A 14,601-nucleotide genomic window follows, 5' to 3' on the forward strand; every position below is an offset into this window, starting at 1 on the left:
AGGAGCAGAGTCTCCAGCTGCAGGTCGGTGGAACCAAACTGCTGCTGGGAAATCCGGGGGCGTCGCCTAGCAACATGTCGCAACACTTGGCCGCATCGAACCTGCAGAAACGGCCTGCTGGGAAAAAGGCGGCCGTCGCTGCTGCAGACCTCATCAGACCCTGAAGGGCAATATTTAATGAGCCTGTAATGAATATTTAATGAGCCTGTAATGAATATTTAATGAGCCTGTAATGAATATTTAATGAGCCTGTAACGTGTGAACTGGGGGCTGCTGGGAGAAAAGGAAGCTGAACTACCAGACATGACTGAAGTTAGCATAGCACAGCCCTGATCGAGCCAAACTCCATTCAGAAAACGAGCGTTTTAACAGTTGTTGTCCTGCGGTCTCGCTGGCACACCTGACAAAGCACGGACTCATATTTATAACAGATCCGCATCACGTTGGACAAAGTTCGGCATCCGTTTTTTTCACTTAACATTTACAGTCACAGGAAACACCACTACCACTTCCTGTCCCCCACCCGGCGTGGCGCTCACCTGGAGGACGGGGCTGTTGTCGAAGTTGTAGGCGCTGGGCCGGCCCTCCAGCGTGGAGAAGGCCACGTTCCCGCCGGTGAGCGGCGAGATGTCACTGAAGTCGTCGGTGCAGTGCGCCTGCTGCTCGTCCTCGCCGGTGCGGATGAAGCCGCTGCTCGGCTTCTGGTAGGTCTTCTCGCAGGAGCCGCTGTAGTACTGGTAGGGCACCCAGGGGCCGCCCTCGCCGGTCCGCTTGTAGATGGCGAAGCTCTCCGGGCGGCTGGTGTGGAACTTGAGGCGGACGTAGGTGATGTCGAAGGATTTACCTGCAGAGAAGAAGACAGATCAGTGTTTCACACTTTATAAGCGGCGTGCGGAGCCAAACTGTCAAGAGTCAAGAGCTTAACGAAGCTTAGGAGACTTTTCATTGACGTCTCTTTGTGATTTGAGTTTATTATCAGCCTCCTTTATCTCACGACTGTTTTTGAACAGATCGGTGTTACATGAATTCAATCAACGTTCAGCCCGACCTGATCGATTATTAACGATTATTAATCAGCTGAGTTCGGTCCTCTTGTCCTCAGCTGATTCAATTTAATAAACAATATTACCGAAGCTACAAATGAACGAACAATTCATTTCATACAGTTCATTAAATAAGTAAATAAAACAGTAAAAGTGTGTGTTAAAAAATAAATTAATAAAAAAATATAAAAATAAATAAAAAATATTAAAAATAAAATAAATAAAACAGTAAAAGTCTGTGTGTTAAAAAATAAATAATAAAAATATAAAAATAAATAAAAAAAATATTAAAAATAAAATAAATAAAACCAGTAAAAGTCTGTGTGTTAAAAAATAAAAAAAATATAAAAATAAATAAAAAATATTACAAATAAAACAGTAAAAGTCTGTGTGTTAAAATAAATAAATTAAAAAATATAAAAATAAATAAAAAATATTAAAAATAAAATAAACAAAACAGTAAAAGGGGTGTGTTAAAAAATAAATGAGAAAAAAATATATAAAATATAAAATTAAATTAAAAATATTAAAAAAAATAAATAAATAGAAACATTAAGTGTTTGGTAAAAAATAAATTATATTAAAAATTAAATAAAACAGTAAAAGTGTGTCTGTGTGTTAAAAAATAAATAAATTAAAATATTAACAATAAATCAAACAGTAAGTGTGTGCGTGTGTATACATTAATAAAAAAGCAACAAAAAAAAAAATCTGTATCTTAACTAGTAACTAATAAAAAACCCGCTGGTTCGTGACATGAGGAGATTTTGCTGCAATGATCTCGATGCTTCTCTTTCTACATGACTTCCCATAATAAACATTTAACCCCGAGAGTCGTCTCACGCGAGGAACACAGGAAACAGATTTAAGTGTCTCTGAGGCTTTGCAGACGCCCCCGTGCAGCTGGACCCGGACCGCCTCCTGGACTGAGCTGATGCGGGAACGCCGTGACTCCGAGTCCGCCGTCCCGCTCTTCGCATACTTCGGCGAGTCTGAGCAGGCCGGCGAGCGCACTGCGAAACGCTCTGTCAGTCAGCACGTGAAGGAACGCCGCCATGTTTGAGCCGGGCAGCGGGACAGAGGAGGGGGGGGGGTGATACGGCTGTTTGCTCAGCTAAAGAATCTGCTCTGTAAACAGTGCGCTGACAAAGGGCCCCGGCTCCTGGGGGGCCCCTCTCTGTGTCGACAGCAAATAAAGGTGAAGCAGCTGATAGGACGCTGACAAAAGGCTGCAGTTTATTACAGGAAACAATGAAGCAACTGCAAACACACACGGGCTTCCTCCTCCCGCAGAGACAAGGCAGGATTTAGAAGCAGGAGCCAGGGCCCCGGATTTATCCAGCCGCTCGCCCGAGAGCCGATTCACGACACTCAGATTCTGGATGACGATGTAGGCGAGGACCAATCACTGAAGAGATTCCCTTCTTTAAGAATATTCCCAGATAAATTCACGTTGACTGGTGAAACTGCTAAAAGGAGTTTTTTAAGAGAAAACAGAATGTTCGGGGTTTGAACCCGCGACCTTCTTGCTGCTACAGCCCTCGTGGTTGTGACGGGCCAAACCCATCAGCAGCGCCGCGTTTGTTCTGTGGCAAATAAACAGCTAAACGTGTAGCCGCGTGAAGTCAGCGGCGAGGTGGCGTCCTTCACCAACTCGCAGACGAAGACGTCCGACCCCGTCTAATTAACCTCGTCAAGTATCTGCGCATCTCTCTGTCTCCACGGCGCCATCACTGGCCCCTACAGGCAGCTCCTGGCCTCCTGAGGGGCCTCTGGAGCTTCTTGGCTTTAAGAAATTTGATATTTTATTCTCAAGTTTGGAAGTCGGAGTAAATTTCATGAATTCTCAGCACGTAAGACTAAAACGTCACTTTGAGAAGCTCGATACATACGGGCCCCGAGCTGACCGCCGCGTTTCCAGCGTTCAGAATAAATAACGAGCCGACGGCTGAAATGATCTTTATTAGATGTTTAAACACAAACCGGACGAGGGACATCTGAAGACCTGAAGACCCCGTCTGCTCAGTTTGAGGACGGTCCTGATCTCCCAGCAGCCCGGAGGAGTTTCAGAACAAAAAGGGAGTTTTGTTCTAATGTGATCCTCGACATCTGTGATGGAGAGCCTCTCTGGCCCCGGATCAAAGCGTTTCATGAAGAGGCGTCTCTGAGGGGGACCCGGGGCGGTCGGGGACAGACTCGCTCAGAAAGAAGAAAAACGCCTCCGCGTCCTCTGAAACGGGACAAAGGAGGCGCTGAACACAGGTGGCTGCTGGGACCGAGAGGACGCTCTGATTGGACGAGGGGAGTTTCATCAGTAACAGGCAATTATTTCAAATGGAGCAAACAACAGCTGGGCGTCACGATCTAAGATCTACATCACAACAAATGTGTTAACGAGCAGTTTAAACTCGTGACCTCGTGTTCCTGGCTGTTCTGGGAAATATAAACCGGTCTACAGAGTCAGAGGTTGTTCAAGAAAAGTTTAACTTTAAAAACTGGAGACAAAAGCACCAAACTCAAAATACAGGAAAGAATTCCTCATTTTTATTCACGCTGTCCACCTTAAAAACGTGAGGCTTCTTTTATTTATCATATGTGAGAAAAGACTGAATATCTCTGGGCTGGCAGATTAACCCGTAATTCTCTACAGCAGAACCTTTAAAAAGCTTCTGGGACGTGAAAAAGAAAAACAAACTGCTTCATCGTGCACCAGAGCCAGGAAAGAAAACGTCCAATCAGAGCCGAGAATGTGCGTGACAAGCTGAGCGCCGGCCGCCTCATCACGACTCGTTCCAGCAGCAGAACCTGCACATGCGAGCGAACCTTCTGTTAAATGCTGCTTTTTTTAAATGGAGTTCTGTTAGAAGTGCCTGCAGCAGGAGGTCAGGAGGAATTCTGCCTTTCTTCCAGAACAATCGCCGTATTGATGAGGGGAAGAATTTTACAGTCGGGCGTGCAAACAAAGACCACGTTTCTGTTCCGTCCCGTATGACGCCAGAACAAAAAAAACTGACTGCACCACAGACTCACTGACGGAGCCAGACTTCATTGAGATGTTCCATCATTTTAACAGCTCCTGGTTGTGCAGCTCAAACCCTCCTGAGGGGAAGTTATCCGGCTTTAACGCCAGCTGACGGGCTGAAGTGTTCTGCCAAACTTACAGCTTTTTCTGTCTGTTTTCTGAGAAACCAAGCTGAAGCAGTGACATCCAACAAATATCTCATGGTTTTTAACCGGTTTTATAAAACCAGGCAGCTCCCCTTACAGAAAAACTGAATTATATTTCTCAAACAGCATTAGACACAGTATACGCTGTAAACTCCATATAAATCACATTTAGTTCATATGATTTAATATTTCTTTCTCTGACGCCGTCGTTAGAAATCAACACTAGAACAAATTCCTTCTATTTAAACCCACAAAACAAGTAGCAGCTCGTCCTAACGGGTCAGCCTGTTTTTAAAACCCTGCTAACGTTTACATTCTCCCTCGTTACGGAAAAGCTGCAGGTGAGCACGGCGGCTGAAATTAGGGACGGACCGATTAATCCACGAGGCCGATATGTCATCCCGACCGACTGAAGTTAGAGTGCAGAGAATGAAGCAGCTGAACGTTTCTGTTTCAGAACATGGAGATAAATTCATCAGGATTATCCAGGACTTGTTTTCATAAAGAGCTGCAACGATTAGTCCACTAGCTGTCAACTTTTATATTAATCTGCAACTCTTCATCGTTGGGAGTCAATTTTTAAAGAAAAAAAAAAAACGAGCAAATTCTGATTTTTAGCTTCTAAAATGTGAATATTTTTCTTTGCTCCTCTGTGACAGTAGACTGACGTCTGAGGACGCCACCTCGAGCTTTGGGAAACACGGATATGATGACATTTTATAGACCAAACTACTAAATCAATAATGAACTTAAAGTTAGCTGCAGCCCTGTTTTCACACCGGCCGCTCCGCCAGTCTCAGCACAAACAGTGACGAGTGAAGAAAGATGCTTTTTTATTATTTGAAGTGCGTCGACACGGACGAGCTCCCTGATGATTAAATCAACCTTTTCATCTGCTTCTCTCAGCCGGGAACAAAAGCTTGTTTAAGTCTTTCTGTTGCTGAAATAAATCCTGGGACGGTTTGTTTCAGCGGACCGGTGAAGCTGAAGAAGGTCGACCTCCTCTGCTCATAAACAGGAAGTCTGGGTTAAATTAAAAAACGGTGATCTCAGCCTTTAAAGAACCAAACAGCCTTTTTTTCTAGCCGCAGATTTAAAACCTCGCCACAGAGAAACAAAACGCGACGCCGTCAATTAGCCGGTTTGGCTTTAAGCAGCTCTAACCCGCCTATTGTGGAGCGCTGACCCCCGGGGGCCTCTCCTCAGGGGGCCCAGACTCAGGTCTGAACATGAAAAGGGCCTCCAGTCGCTCAGAGGAAGGAGCCTTTCTCTGTAAGACGGGGGGGGGTGACTGCAGGAATGAAGCGGCTGGAATGTGTTTCCGCCGCCAGACAGAGCGCCGGACGAGGAGGAAGGAGGGCGAGCGAGCAGCACAGGCTGTTCATGTCAAAGAGAGAGAGAGGGGGCTGCTGGGAGGTTTTTCCTGCCCAGATATGGAAGCCCCGACGTCTGAGTGAGCAGAAGAGGCCGCTCACGAGGACGAAGGACGACCTCCGACCTCCGCATCAGCTGACACGGTGAACCGACCACATCCTGTAAAAGTTTATTACTTTAATATCTCGTTTAAAAGAGATTCTTATCATCACGACAAGATTTAGAAAAATGAGGAAATCATCAAGAAAACGTCAAAGTGTTTGTCGGCGTCTTCAGGAGAGAAAAGAAGATTTCCTGAAATACAGACAGACTTTTCTTTAATTACAAGAAAAGATTTCTGTTTCAGGAAGAAAACCTCGGTTGAGACGATGGAGAAACTGCTCAGCTGCAGCAGCATCACTTTGTGATCATCAAGTCACTGCGTCAAAAACCTTTGACTGCGCGTTTACAAGCAAATCAGGAAGGCGGCAGGAGATTTAACAGGATCCAAGCAGATTAAAGCGAGCTGCGGCGGCGTGTCCAGACGTGTCCGAGGACCAAACGTCAGGTGAGTAAGACCCTGGGGCCTCGGTACGACCGGGGGCCTCGTTTAGACCCGTGCGTTTGGGTTCCTAACTTCCTGCAGCGTCTCTGATCTGCAAGCAGCTGCTGCGCCGACCGAACGTCACCTCATGTGTTACGTCAACAAAGCGTGAAGAAGAGAGTCCTTCTGGTCCTGGACCGCAGCAAACGCTCCAAAGTTCGGCTCAGCTTCACTAAAAACCTGCAGCAGCTGCAGTCAGGAGGTTCGGTGCGAGGATGGAAGCACGCTTCACCGTGTTCAACGTGTCGCGCTCTCCCAGATCCAGCTAACGCCAACAGCAGCAACGCCTCAGGTACAGAACACAGGTGAGCCGACGTTCAGCTTTTACACTGGAGGGAAACCGACGATGGCTGCAGGTGAGACGAGTCCCAGAGACGCCGCTCTAGGACAGAGACTCCTCTCACTTTAGAGGAGCGAGGAGGATCTGTGGTGAAGGAACCAGAACCAGAACCCCACCTGACTCACCACAGGTTCTGAATCCCGAGGCCGGTTCTCCACGTAAAGAGACGCAGATGTTTGTCTTCCCGCAGACAGATCTTAACGAGGGAGACGACCTTGAGGAGGACGGATTAGGACGGCAGGAGGGAGGACGACACCGGAGACGGCTCGGGGAGTCCAAACACGACTCCTGTGTGGACGCGATGAGCTCCAGCTGTCCGACAGCGGAGTTCACGATCCTGTAACCCACCATCAGGACTCGCTCACGGTGCTGACCTTTGACCTCCTACATTCTCAGTGTTCTGCATCAATTATCCAGATGATGCGTTTGGCTTATTTTGGGTTAATGTATCATGGTGATGTCCTGCAGGCTCCTGAGGGCAGTTTCTGATGATTCTTGAATTTAAATAAACATGATTCTGATGTTTTTATACACAGAGTCTGATTTCTGTAACTCTGCTGGTGCATCTATCCTTTTTTAATCTTAAAGATGTGATGAATTGTATTATAATAACACGGATATGTGAACATAAATTATAATGCAAAAGTTCATATTACAGCATCAACTTTATCCAGAGACAAATTTGCATTTCAACAGAAAAGAAACCCGTTTTAACTGGAGCTGTGAGACCCGTCACATGTTGAAATGTTAAAGAGGAGGATAAAAATATGCAGCTGGGTTTATAAATACCACTGTGGCTTTTTTCTTCTTCTTGTTAGTTTGAGTTTGAGTGCTTGGAGGTCATTTTTTTTATTTTAGTACAACTTTCAGTTATACAAAGAAGAAATTTATGATTTATATTTATGCGTGAAAGGGTGAAACAGGTCGTGCAGGTTTCCTGCAGAATATTACAGCGACTGAGGCAGAAAACCTTCTTGGCATCGAACCTGTGTGTGATTTCGTCCTGCCAGCTTCCTGGAACTCGAGCAGGAGTTGTTTTGTCTTATAATAAAGTCTGAGCGAGTTGTTAGTACGGATGTTTGGTTTTTTTTACAGTGCATTCCTGTGAATCCTCTTCCCGCCGGTGGAGCGAAGCCTCGGGGTCGGCCCGAGGGTCGGGAGGAGGAGGAGGCGGCGGGGGGGGGGGGCCTCGGCTCGCAGCACAGTCCAATTAAAATGTCCTCCCATGAGCTCATCGCATTCTTCTCCGGAGGAAGGAACAATGGCCGCTTTGACTTTTGAACGTGTGGGCACGGAGTACTCCATCTGCCCGGAGACAACGCCAACACCCTCTGCAGAGGATCCACAACTCGCCACGCCGACGCCACAGCGAGCACAGGTCAAAGGTCACCAGCTCTCTGTGTGAGTAATCAGGTGAACACACCTGATTACTCACACAGAGATCCTCTGCTCTAAGCATCCAGCTGGCAGCTTCTTAAAATACCAGAAACTCGTTTTCACGCCGTCGTTTCCAGCAGACGCTGAAAATCAGGAATTAGTTTTCATCGGTGATCAACAGGTAAAACCGACTGATTTTAAAGGGGAGTTTGGTGCCTGCATGATAAACAAAACATTACTGGACATAAAAAGAGAGACCAGTAAAGGATCACGAGTCGGGAAGCAGCCAGCGACACCTCGGTGCCGAGTCGAGGCCAAAACCCCGAAAACATGACCTGCTAATGTTTCTAGGTACTGTGGATCCAACACGTGGAAGATGGAGTCAAGTGCAGTAAAGCAGCTCAAGTTTAATATTTAACAAGCCTGGATTTCTCCCAGTTCAGCCGACTCCTGCACACGTGTCACAGTTTGATCAACTGAAAATCACCAAAAGGTGACGAAGCAGGTCGCAGCGTTGAGAACTGGACGTCTGTCCGACGCTCAACGAGTTAAAAAGTGCCCGCCAGGTTTTTAACAGAAAACAGGTGGACAGACGTGAAGATCTGCATCGTAGAACCGTTCCGTTAATGTGGAAATAAAACAAACGGAATGTGACGTTACAGGAACAAACGACTAAAGAATGAAAACACACGACCACAAACATCGAAACCCGCGAGGGAAAAGATCCACGTAGAGCTCCTGATAGACTGATCTGTGGATTCTTTACTTTTAAAACAAAGTTAAACAGTCTGGTTCCAAACAGCGGACGTAAACCTGCACGCAGACTCGGAGTCCAGACCGGCACAGGAAACCAGTCCAGCACCGTGCGGCAGGTGCCGGGGTCAGAGGTCGGCGGGCAGACGCCTCCGAGAGAGAAACACTGAGGGGTTTTATCAGAGGGAGGAATGTGAGGAACGCAGCAGGGTTTAAACTCCTGCTGAGACTCCTCTGATCCCCCAGAGGACAAAGTCCTCTCACCCAGAGGGGTCAGAGGTCACCAGCAGGACCGGGGTCTGACCCAGAGCGACCAGTCCCCCTTTCTTTAAGAGGCTTTTCTGTCTGAACGCTCACGGGAGAAAGAAGCACCGACCGACCGCCGCGTCACGGTTTGTTATCCGGCTCAATCCAGATCTGGGACCGCAGCCGGTCCTGCTCCCTGATACGAAGCCGCACTCGACACGTCTCAGCGCTGCAGGAACTGGTCTGACAGATCCGTTGCAGACTCTTCTGTAGACTGAGCCCTACAAACTGTTTCTCGTATTAAAAGATATAAATATACTGTAATCTGTGCAAAATATTTTAATAAAAACACCGAAACTCTGCCAGCAGCTTCGTTTCTGCTTTGCATGACTGATCAGAGCCAATCAGAGAGCCGAGCGTCATCGTTTCTAACGTCCTCCGTTTTTGCCCGGAGCTTCAAAATGAGAAACGGAGTCGGCATCGTTTTCAAGCTGCAAACGGAGAAAAAGGTCTCGTTTTAAAACCTAAACGCGGCAGAGTGGGCGGGGCCTCAAGAGTTACATCGACGCCTGTTGGTCTGGCGCGCCCTGACTTCCTGTCTGCCATCCTGATGACTGATTGGACAGGCAGCCGGTCCAGCTCGCCAGGACAAACTACATGTGCTCGGCTGGCGTTGAACCAAGGCAGAGACCCGGGTGTCACGTTGCGAGCTACCTGGAGACCGAGCCAGGTGAAAGTGTGCAGGGCGCGGCCCAGGCGTTGGACAGGTGAGAGCAGGGCTGTTATTTATAAATATAAGTTACTGGTCGACCTGAACCCAGCAGACTCTGTTCGGTCCCGCTGGTTTATCACAGATCTGTTTGCTGCAGTTTGTGTTCACAAAGCCGGCTGGAATTTTAATCTCCCGTGTTTTCTCTCGTGAACGCCGACCTTTCCGCCTGAACTGGGTCAGGCCGTGCAGGTGGAGCGGTCACACATTAACGCCTCAGTTAATGTGTAATCTGCTCCTGCAGAGAGGAATGCACACACGTGACCACGCAGCGGCGATAACGCTGTAGGTACACCTGCACCGCGCTCGTGCACGCGTCTCCTCTCACAGCTGGAAGGTGAAGACAAAGTAAAAAAGGGGGATTAAAGGTGGAGGCCCGGTGTGAGCGCGCTCAGTAGAGCGTCTGCAGGATGCCGGCTGGTATCACCTTAATCTGTCCTTCTGTTTGATAAACAGAGCAGCCGCGGGCCGAGCGCTCTGATTGGATGAGAGGAGATTAGAGGAGACGGGGGGGGGGGGCTCCAGGTCTGAATGGAGATAAGCGTCTGCAGCCTGAGGAAAGTCTGTTTGTTTGTTTGTTTGTTTGTCTGGATCACTGGTGGAATCAAACATCAATAACTGAAGCTCCACCCACATCGCTCCGATCTCCGTCCACCTACAAGTCCATCTACATTAAAACGACTGAAAACACACGTCTAGTGGCCGTTCAGGTACTCGGTTACAGACGATGTGGTGAAAGAACAAAGCAGACGAAGAATCACTCCAGGTTTTATTTTGCACGGACCAATAAGGAGCCGGGACTGTTACTGAACGGAACACGGGAGTTAAAAGCGGCGGGAAACAGACTGGGAGTCGTCGCAACGTTCACAGTACAAGTGTGGCCCTACGGTGCAGAATATTTTAATAAAAACACAAAACTCTGCCAGCAGCTTCGTTTCTGCTTTGCATGACTGATCAGAGCCAATCAGAGAGCCGAGCGTCATCGTTTCTGAAGTTCTAAAACCGGCTGCCATCCTGGTGACTTTTACAAACGTAGCAAAGGTCTCCGCTTTAAAACGGAAATGTAGTAGTGTGGGCGGGGCCTGAGGCTCCAAAAACGGCTTTACACGCTTGTACTGTTTCCCGCCGCCACCGTCTCTTCGTCCACCCGTGTTCCTCGCAGTAACAGTTCCACCTCGCCGTCGGTGCGTGCAGAGAAATCTCCGCTGAGGTTCTTCAGCGTCGCTGCTCTTCCTTCGGCTCGAGTAGAACTCTCTCCTTATTGGTCGTGGGCAACATCTCTGTATCTGACGCGGGAAACATCGTACGTTAGCTCACTCGTGTCTCACGTCAGGCTGGCTCTCCGGCGGGAGTTCAGCAGTGTGTTCAGTTAGAACTACTCTGCCTCTGATTGGCCGTCAGGTCGAGGCATTAGATGATTGGTTGGGCAGAGCGAAGTGGTAAATAAACAACCTCCCAAAATATTTTCTCATCAGATCTGCACACGTCACGCAGGGGACCCATTTTGGGTTTAAAATTTTTGCCGAAAGGTGAGGCAGCCTGGAGCGGATACACGCCACGCTGGTGACGCTTCCCGCTCAGCTCGCTCTCATTGGCTGTTGCGCGTTTATAATCGAAGGCTTCCCGATATTTTTGATTCGAGGTCCGGGAGCCTGTAATTGTGTCTGTGAAGCCGCCACACTGCAGGATCATTTGGTTCGGTAATCTGTTGACAACCAGATTCGGTTCGGGAACCTTCGGATCATCCGGTTCTCCTCAAGTGAGCGGCCGGCGCCAGAACAGAACCGCTCGTCAGATGTGACACAGCGCAGATGTTACGAAGCCAGAAGACTGAAACGCTGCTGGTCGGTCCAGACAGACAAAAACAAGTTACCAAATCAAATCAGGAAACTCCCTCCTCCTTCGGGAGCCTCTGTGGAAAAGGTTCAGACCGTTTACTGATGCTGCAGTAACATCTGAACTGGATACGACAGACTGTGGTGGGGGATTTCCAATTAAGTGGCTGAGGGGGAGGACAGACAGGAAGGGAGTGCAGGTGGGAGGCAGTGATTGTTTTTAATGGCGGAGGAGCTGCTCTCTCATCATTATTCCCTCTTTCACCCGGAGCAAACGCTCCAAGAAATGTTTGTGCGCAGTGGAGCCGAACGCCTCCATGTTTCTTCATTCAAGTGAATTTAAAGGTTTGTTTTGACCAAACGGGGGCTGCTGATGGAAAAACTAACAAAAGATGGTTTTAGTGAGTTTTGTTTCTGTTTGGCTGCACCGACTGTTCAGCCACCGAGATTAATCTGCCAAAAACAGCAAAAACAGCACTTTCTGTGTTCGGCCTGATGAGTCAAAAGACCCAACAGTCACGTTGCCATGTCGGCGGCGTGGAAGCGTTTTAAAGCCGTTTGCAGACGCTGTTCTGCTGAATCGTCTCCCGGCACATCCGCTCCATCTGTGGCTGACTTCTTAGAAAAGAACCGCTGTGAGTGTTTCTGTCTCTCGTCTGTGAGAAGCAGATTAAACTAGCCGCTCCTACATTTGGAGTGCGCACGTATTCCAGCCTTTACGGTAAGTGAAGCGGCGCAGGGCGAGCTGACGGGCAGGTTAGAGACTTTATCCTGTCAGAGCGGCTGTGAAGTCTTCATGTTACAACATTATTTATCAAACCGAGTCGGACCGGATGGATTCAGCGCGAGGAGGAAACACATGTGACAGCGTCCGGTTTTCAAAATAAGGCATCTGTACAGGATGGAAATAAGATTAACTGGATTATATTCACAGGAAGTATAAAACATGTTACATGTGTCCATTAAAAGTAAATGGACTCATGTAAATTTTCTTTACCCGACCCTCTCGGGCCCCGGACCCCCACTATAGTCTCTACACATCCTGTGGGAAACACGGAGGAAAAAGCTCATTTTGACTGTTTCATTTATGCAGTTGTAAGAAAAAAAGGCAAAATAAATGAAAAACATGTGAAACCTTGTTTGGTGTTTATATTCGGTGCGTTTAACGACCAATAAGAGGTAAAACTATTGTTTTTTTCAACAGAGTCTGGTGGCGAGCGAGAGCGACACAATGGCTGTTTCTGCTTAAATAAAAATGATCTAACGGATTCAGTAAAACATACATCTCTGCAGGGATCCTGTCCATTACGTCGCCGTGTTGCACGGTAGGCGCGTTCGTCTCCCGGCCGTCAGCGCAGCTCGCTCTGCGGAATACTTTGGTGAATTAAGGCGTTATTCCGAGCATATCAGAGTAACAGTGACGGTTTTGGTGAGTTTTGTCTTGTTGTGATGTTTTCTCAGAGGAGTCTGGTGGCCCCGAGTGGAGCTGAGGTTCTGACGCTTACAGCTCCTTTAAACCTCAAGTTTTACTGACGAGACTTAAGTCACGCATTTAATCTTTAAGTAATAACATGATCACATCGGGAGTTTTGTATCCGACCCGTCACCCACATGATCAGCAAAACTTCCAAAAACAACCCAGAGGACCAGATTTCCCATGAGACCCAGCTCAGTGGAGGATCTAATCAGAGCCCCCCCCCCCACCACCAAACACCAGTGTGTTTAGTGAAGATTTAACAGCACAGACCACCAAAGAAGCAGCCGCCCCGCCCAGAGGTGTCACCACACCGGGACGCCAGGAACAAATGAAAACAGCCCTCATTATCAGAGACAAAGCGTCCCAGCAGGACTCAGAGTGCCCCCCCCCCCCCCCCAAACCTCATAAAGACTCCACGGCTGCTGATCCAAAGTCCTGAACTCTCTGCTGTCCAAGTCTCATCTCTTACACATGAAGCTGAAATCAAAGATCAATTAAAAACCACTGAGACTCGTCTGAGGACTTCAAACCTGCTGACTAGGACCCGCGACTTTGTATCTGCTGCTGTAAGAGACAGATTAAGAACAGGAAAAGCCCAAACCCGAGCAGCACGGGGGGAGAAATCCTGACTTTAGTCCAAAAAAAAAATTATAGTATTAAATAAAAAAAATTTAAAAACCACTGGAGACTACATTTCCCATAATGCACCAGGATAAGAGCCTTTCCTTAAAGCCTCCCCGCCTGACAAACAGCCACCTTCAGACTCCGCACACACGCTGTCCACGTCACACAGGGATTACCTGGATGACATCGTCGGCGTTACTTTCTCCTCCAGAGCCAGAGCGGGCGCCATACGCAGCACGCCGTTTAGCAAAAACAATCTAAAACACACACACTGATTTATCTGCTTTCAACCACATCTAATGAGCTTCCTCAGCCGAAAGCGTCGGCGAGCCCTCTGACATTTAGCCCTTAAAACTTACTACTCGCTTTGTAAAAACTACTGAGTTATCAGTTACTGAGTATTCCCGTTATACTAGTAACAATTCATTACATACTAGTACTGTATTTTTTAGTTACTAGCAACCATTTCCATTTTACTAGTATCTATAATTTTGATTGATTTTGATTTAGTAAGGTGACGTTGAGTTGAGATTATCTTGTCACATTCGTCGATGATCATTTGAGGAAAACGTTTAATCACAGACCGACTGTGTGACAGTCAGAGTGAGCTAACTAGCGCTGACCGTAACCAAACCTCTATATAAAAGTGCCCGATTTAAGAGAACAGCAGCAGTGTGTTTCTGCTCTGGAGGGGGGGGGGTTGCTGGAGGTCTTCCTGTCTGTCTCGATAAAAGAGACTTGTGTCGTCTTTGGGATTAAATGACGGTAATCAGGAACACAGTGTTCTCCAAGAAACCGCAGAGACATGAAGAACATCTGGAAATCTGCTCCGAGCGTCTCGGCTCTGTGAGACATAAACACAACCTGAACCTGAGCGCCTGAGGACGTCCAGCTGCTATCTGCCGCTGCCGTCCCAGACAAAAGGAAGGGCATATCACAAAGGTAGAAATGCTGCCGATTGTCTGTGGGCAGCTTTTGAAACGTAAGACGGGGGCGCGAGGTGATCAAAGAC

At 47.7% G+C, this 14,601-nt stretch overlaps 1 protein-coding gene across 1 annotated transcript in view; it reads right to left on the minus strand.

Annotated features, from left to right (window-relative positions):
- lamc1 (laminin, gamma 1) overlaps window positions 1-14,601 on the minus strand; it is a 63,175-nt gene that overhangs the window by 35,453 nt on the left and 13,121 nt on the right. The window contains exon 2 of the mRNA XM_038719073.1: window positions 540-844. Coding sequence (XP_038575001.1) covers window positions 540-844 — 305 coding nt within the window. The remainder of the gene's footprint in view (window positions 1-539; window positions 845-14,601) is intronic.

Source organism: Micropterus salmoides, unplaced genomic scaffold (assembly GCF_014851395.1).
Source record: "Micropterus salmoides isolate LMB-PRFRI ecotype aquatic unplaced genomic scaffold, ASM1485139v1 Ms_hic_scaffold_14, whole genome shotgun sequence".
Classification (NCBI taxonomy): domain Eukaryota; kingdom Metazoa; phylum Chordata; class Actinopteri; order Centrarchiformes; family Centrarchidae; genus Micropterus; species Micropterus salmoides.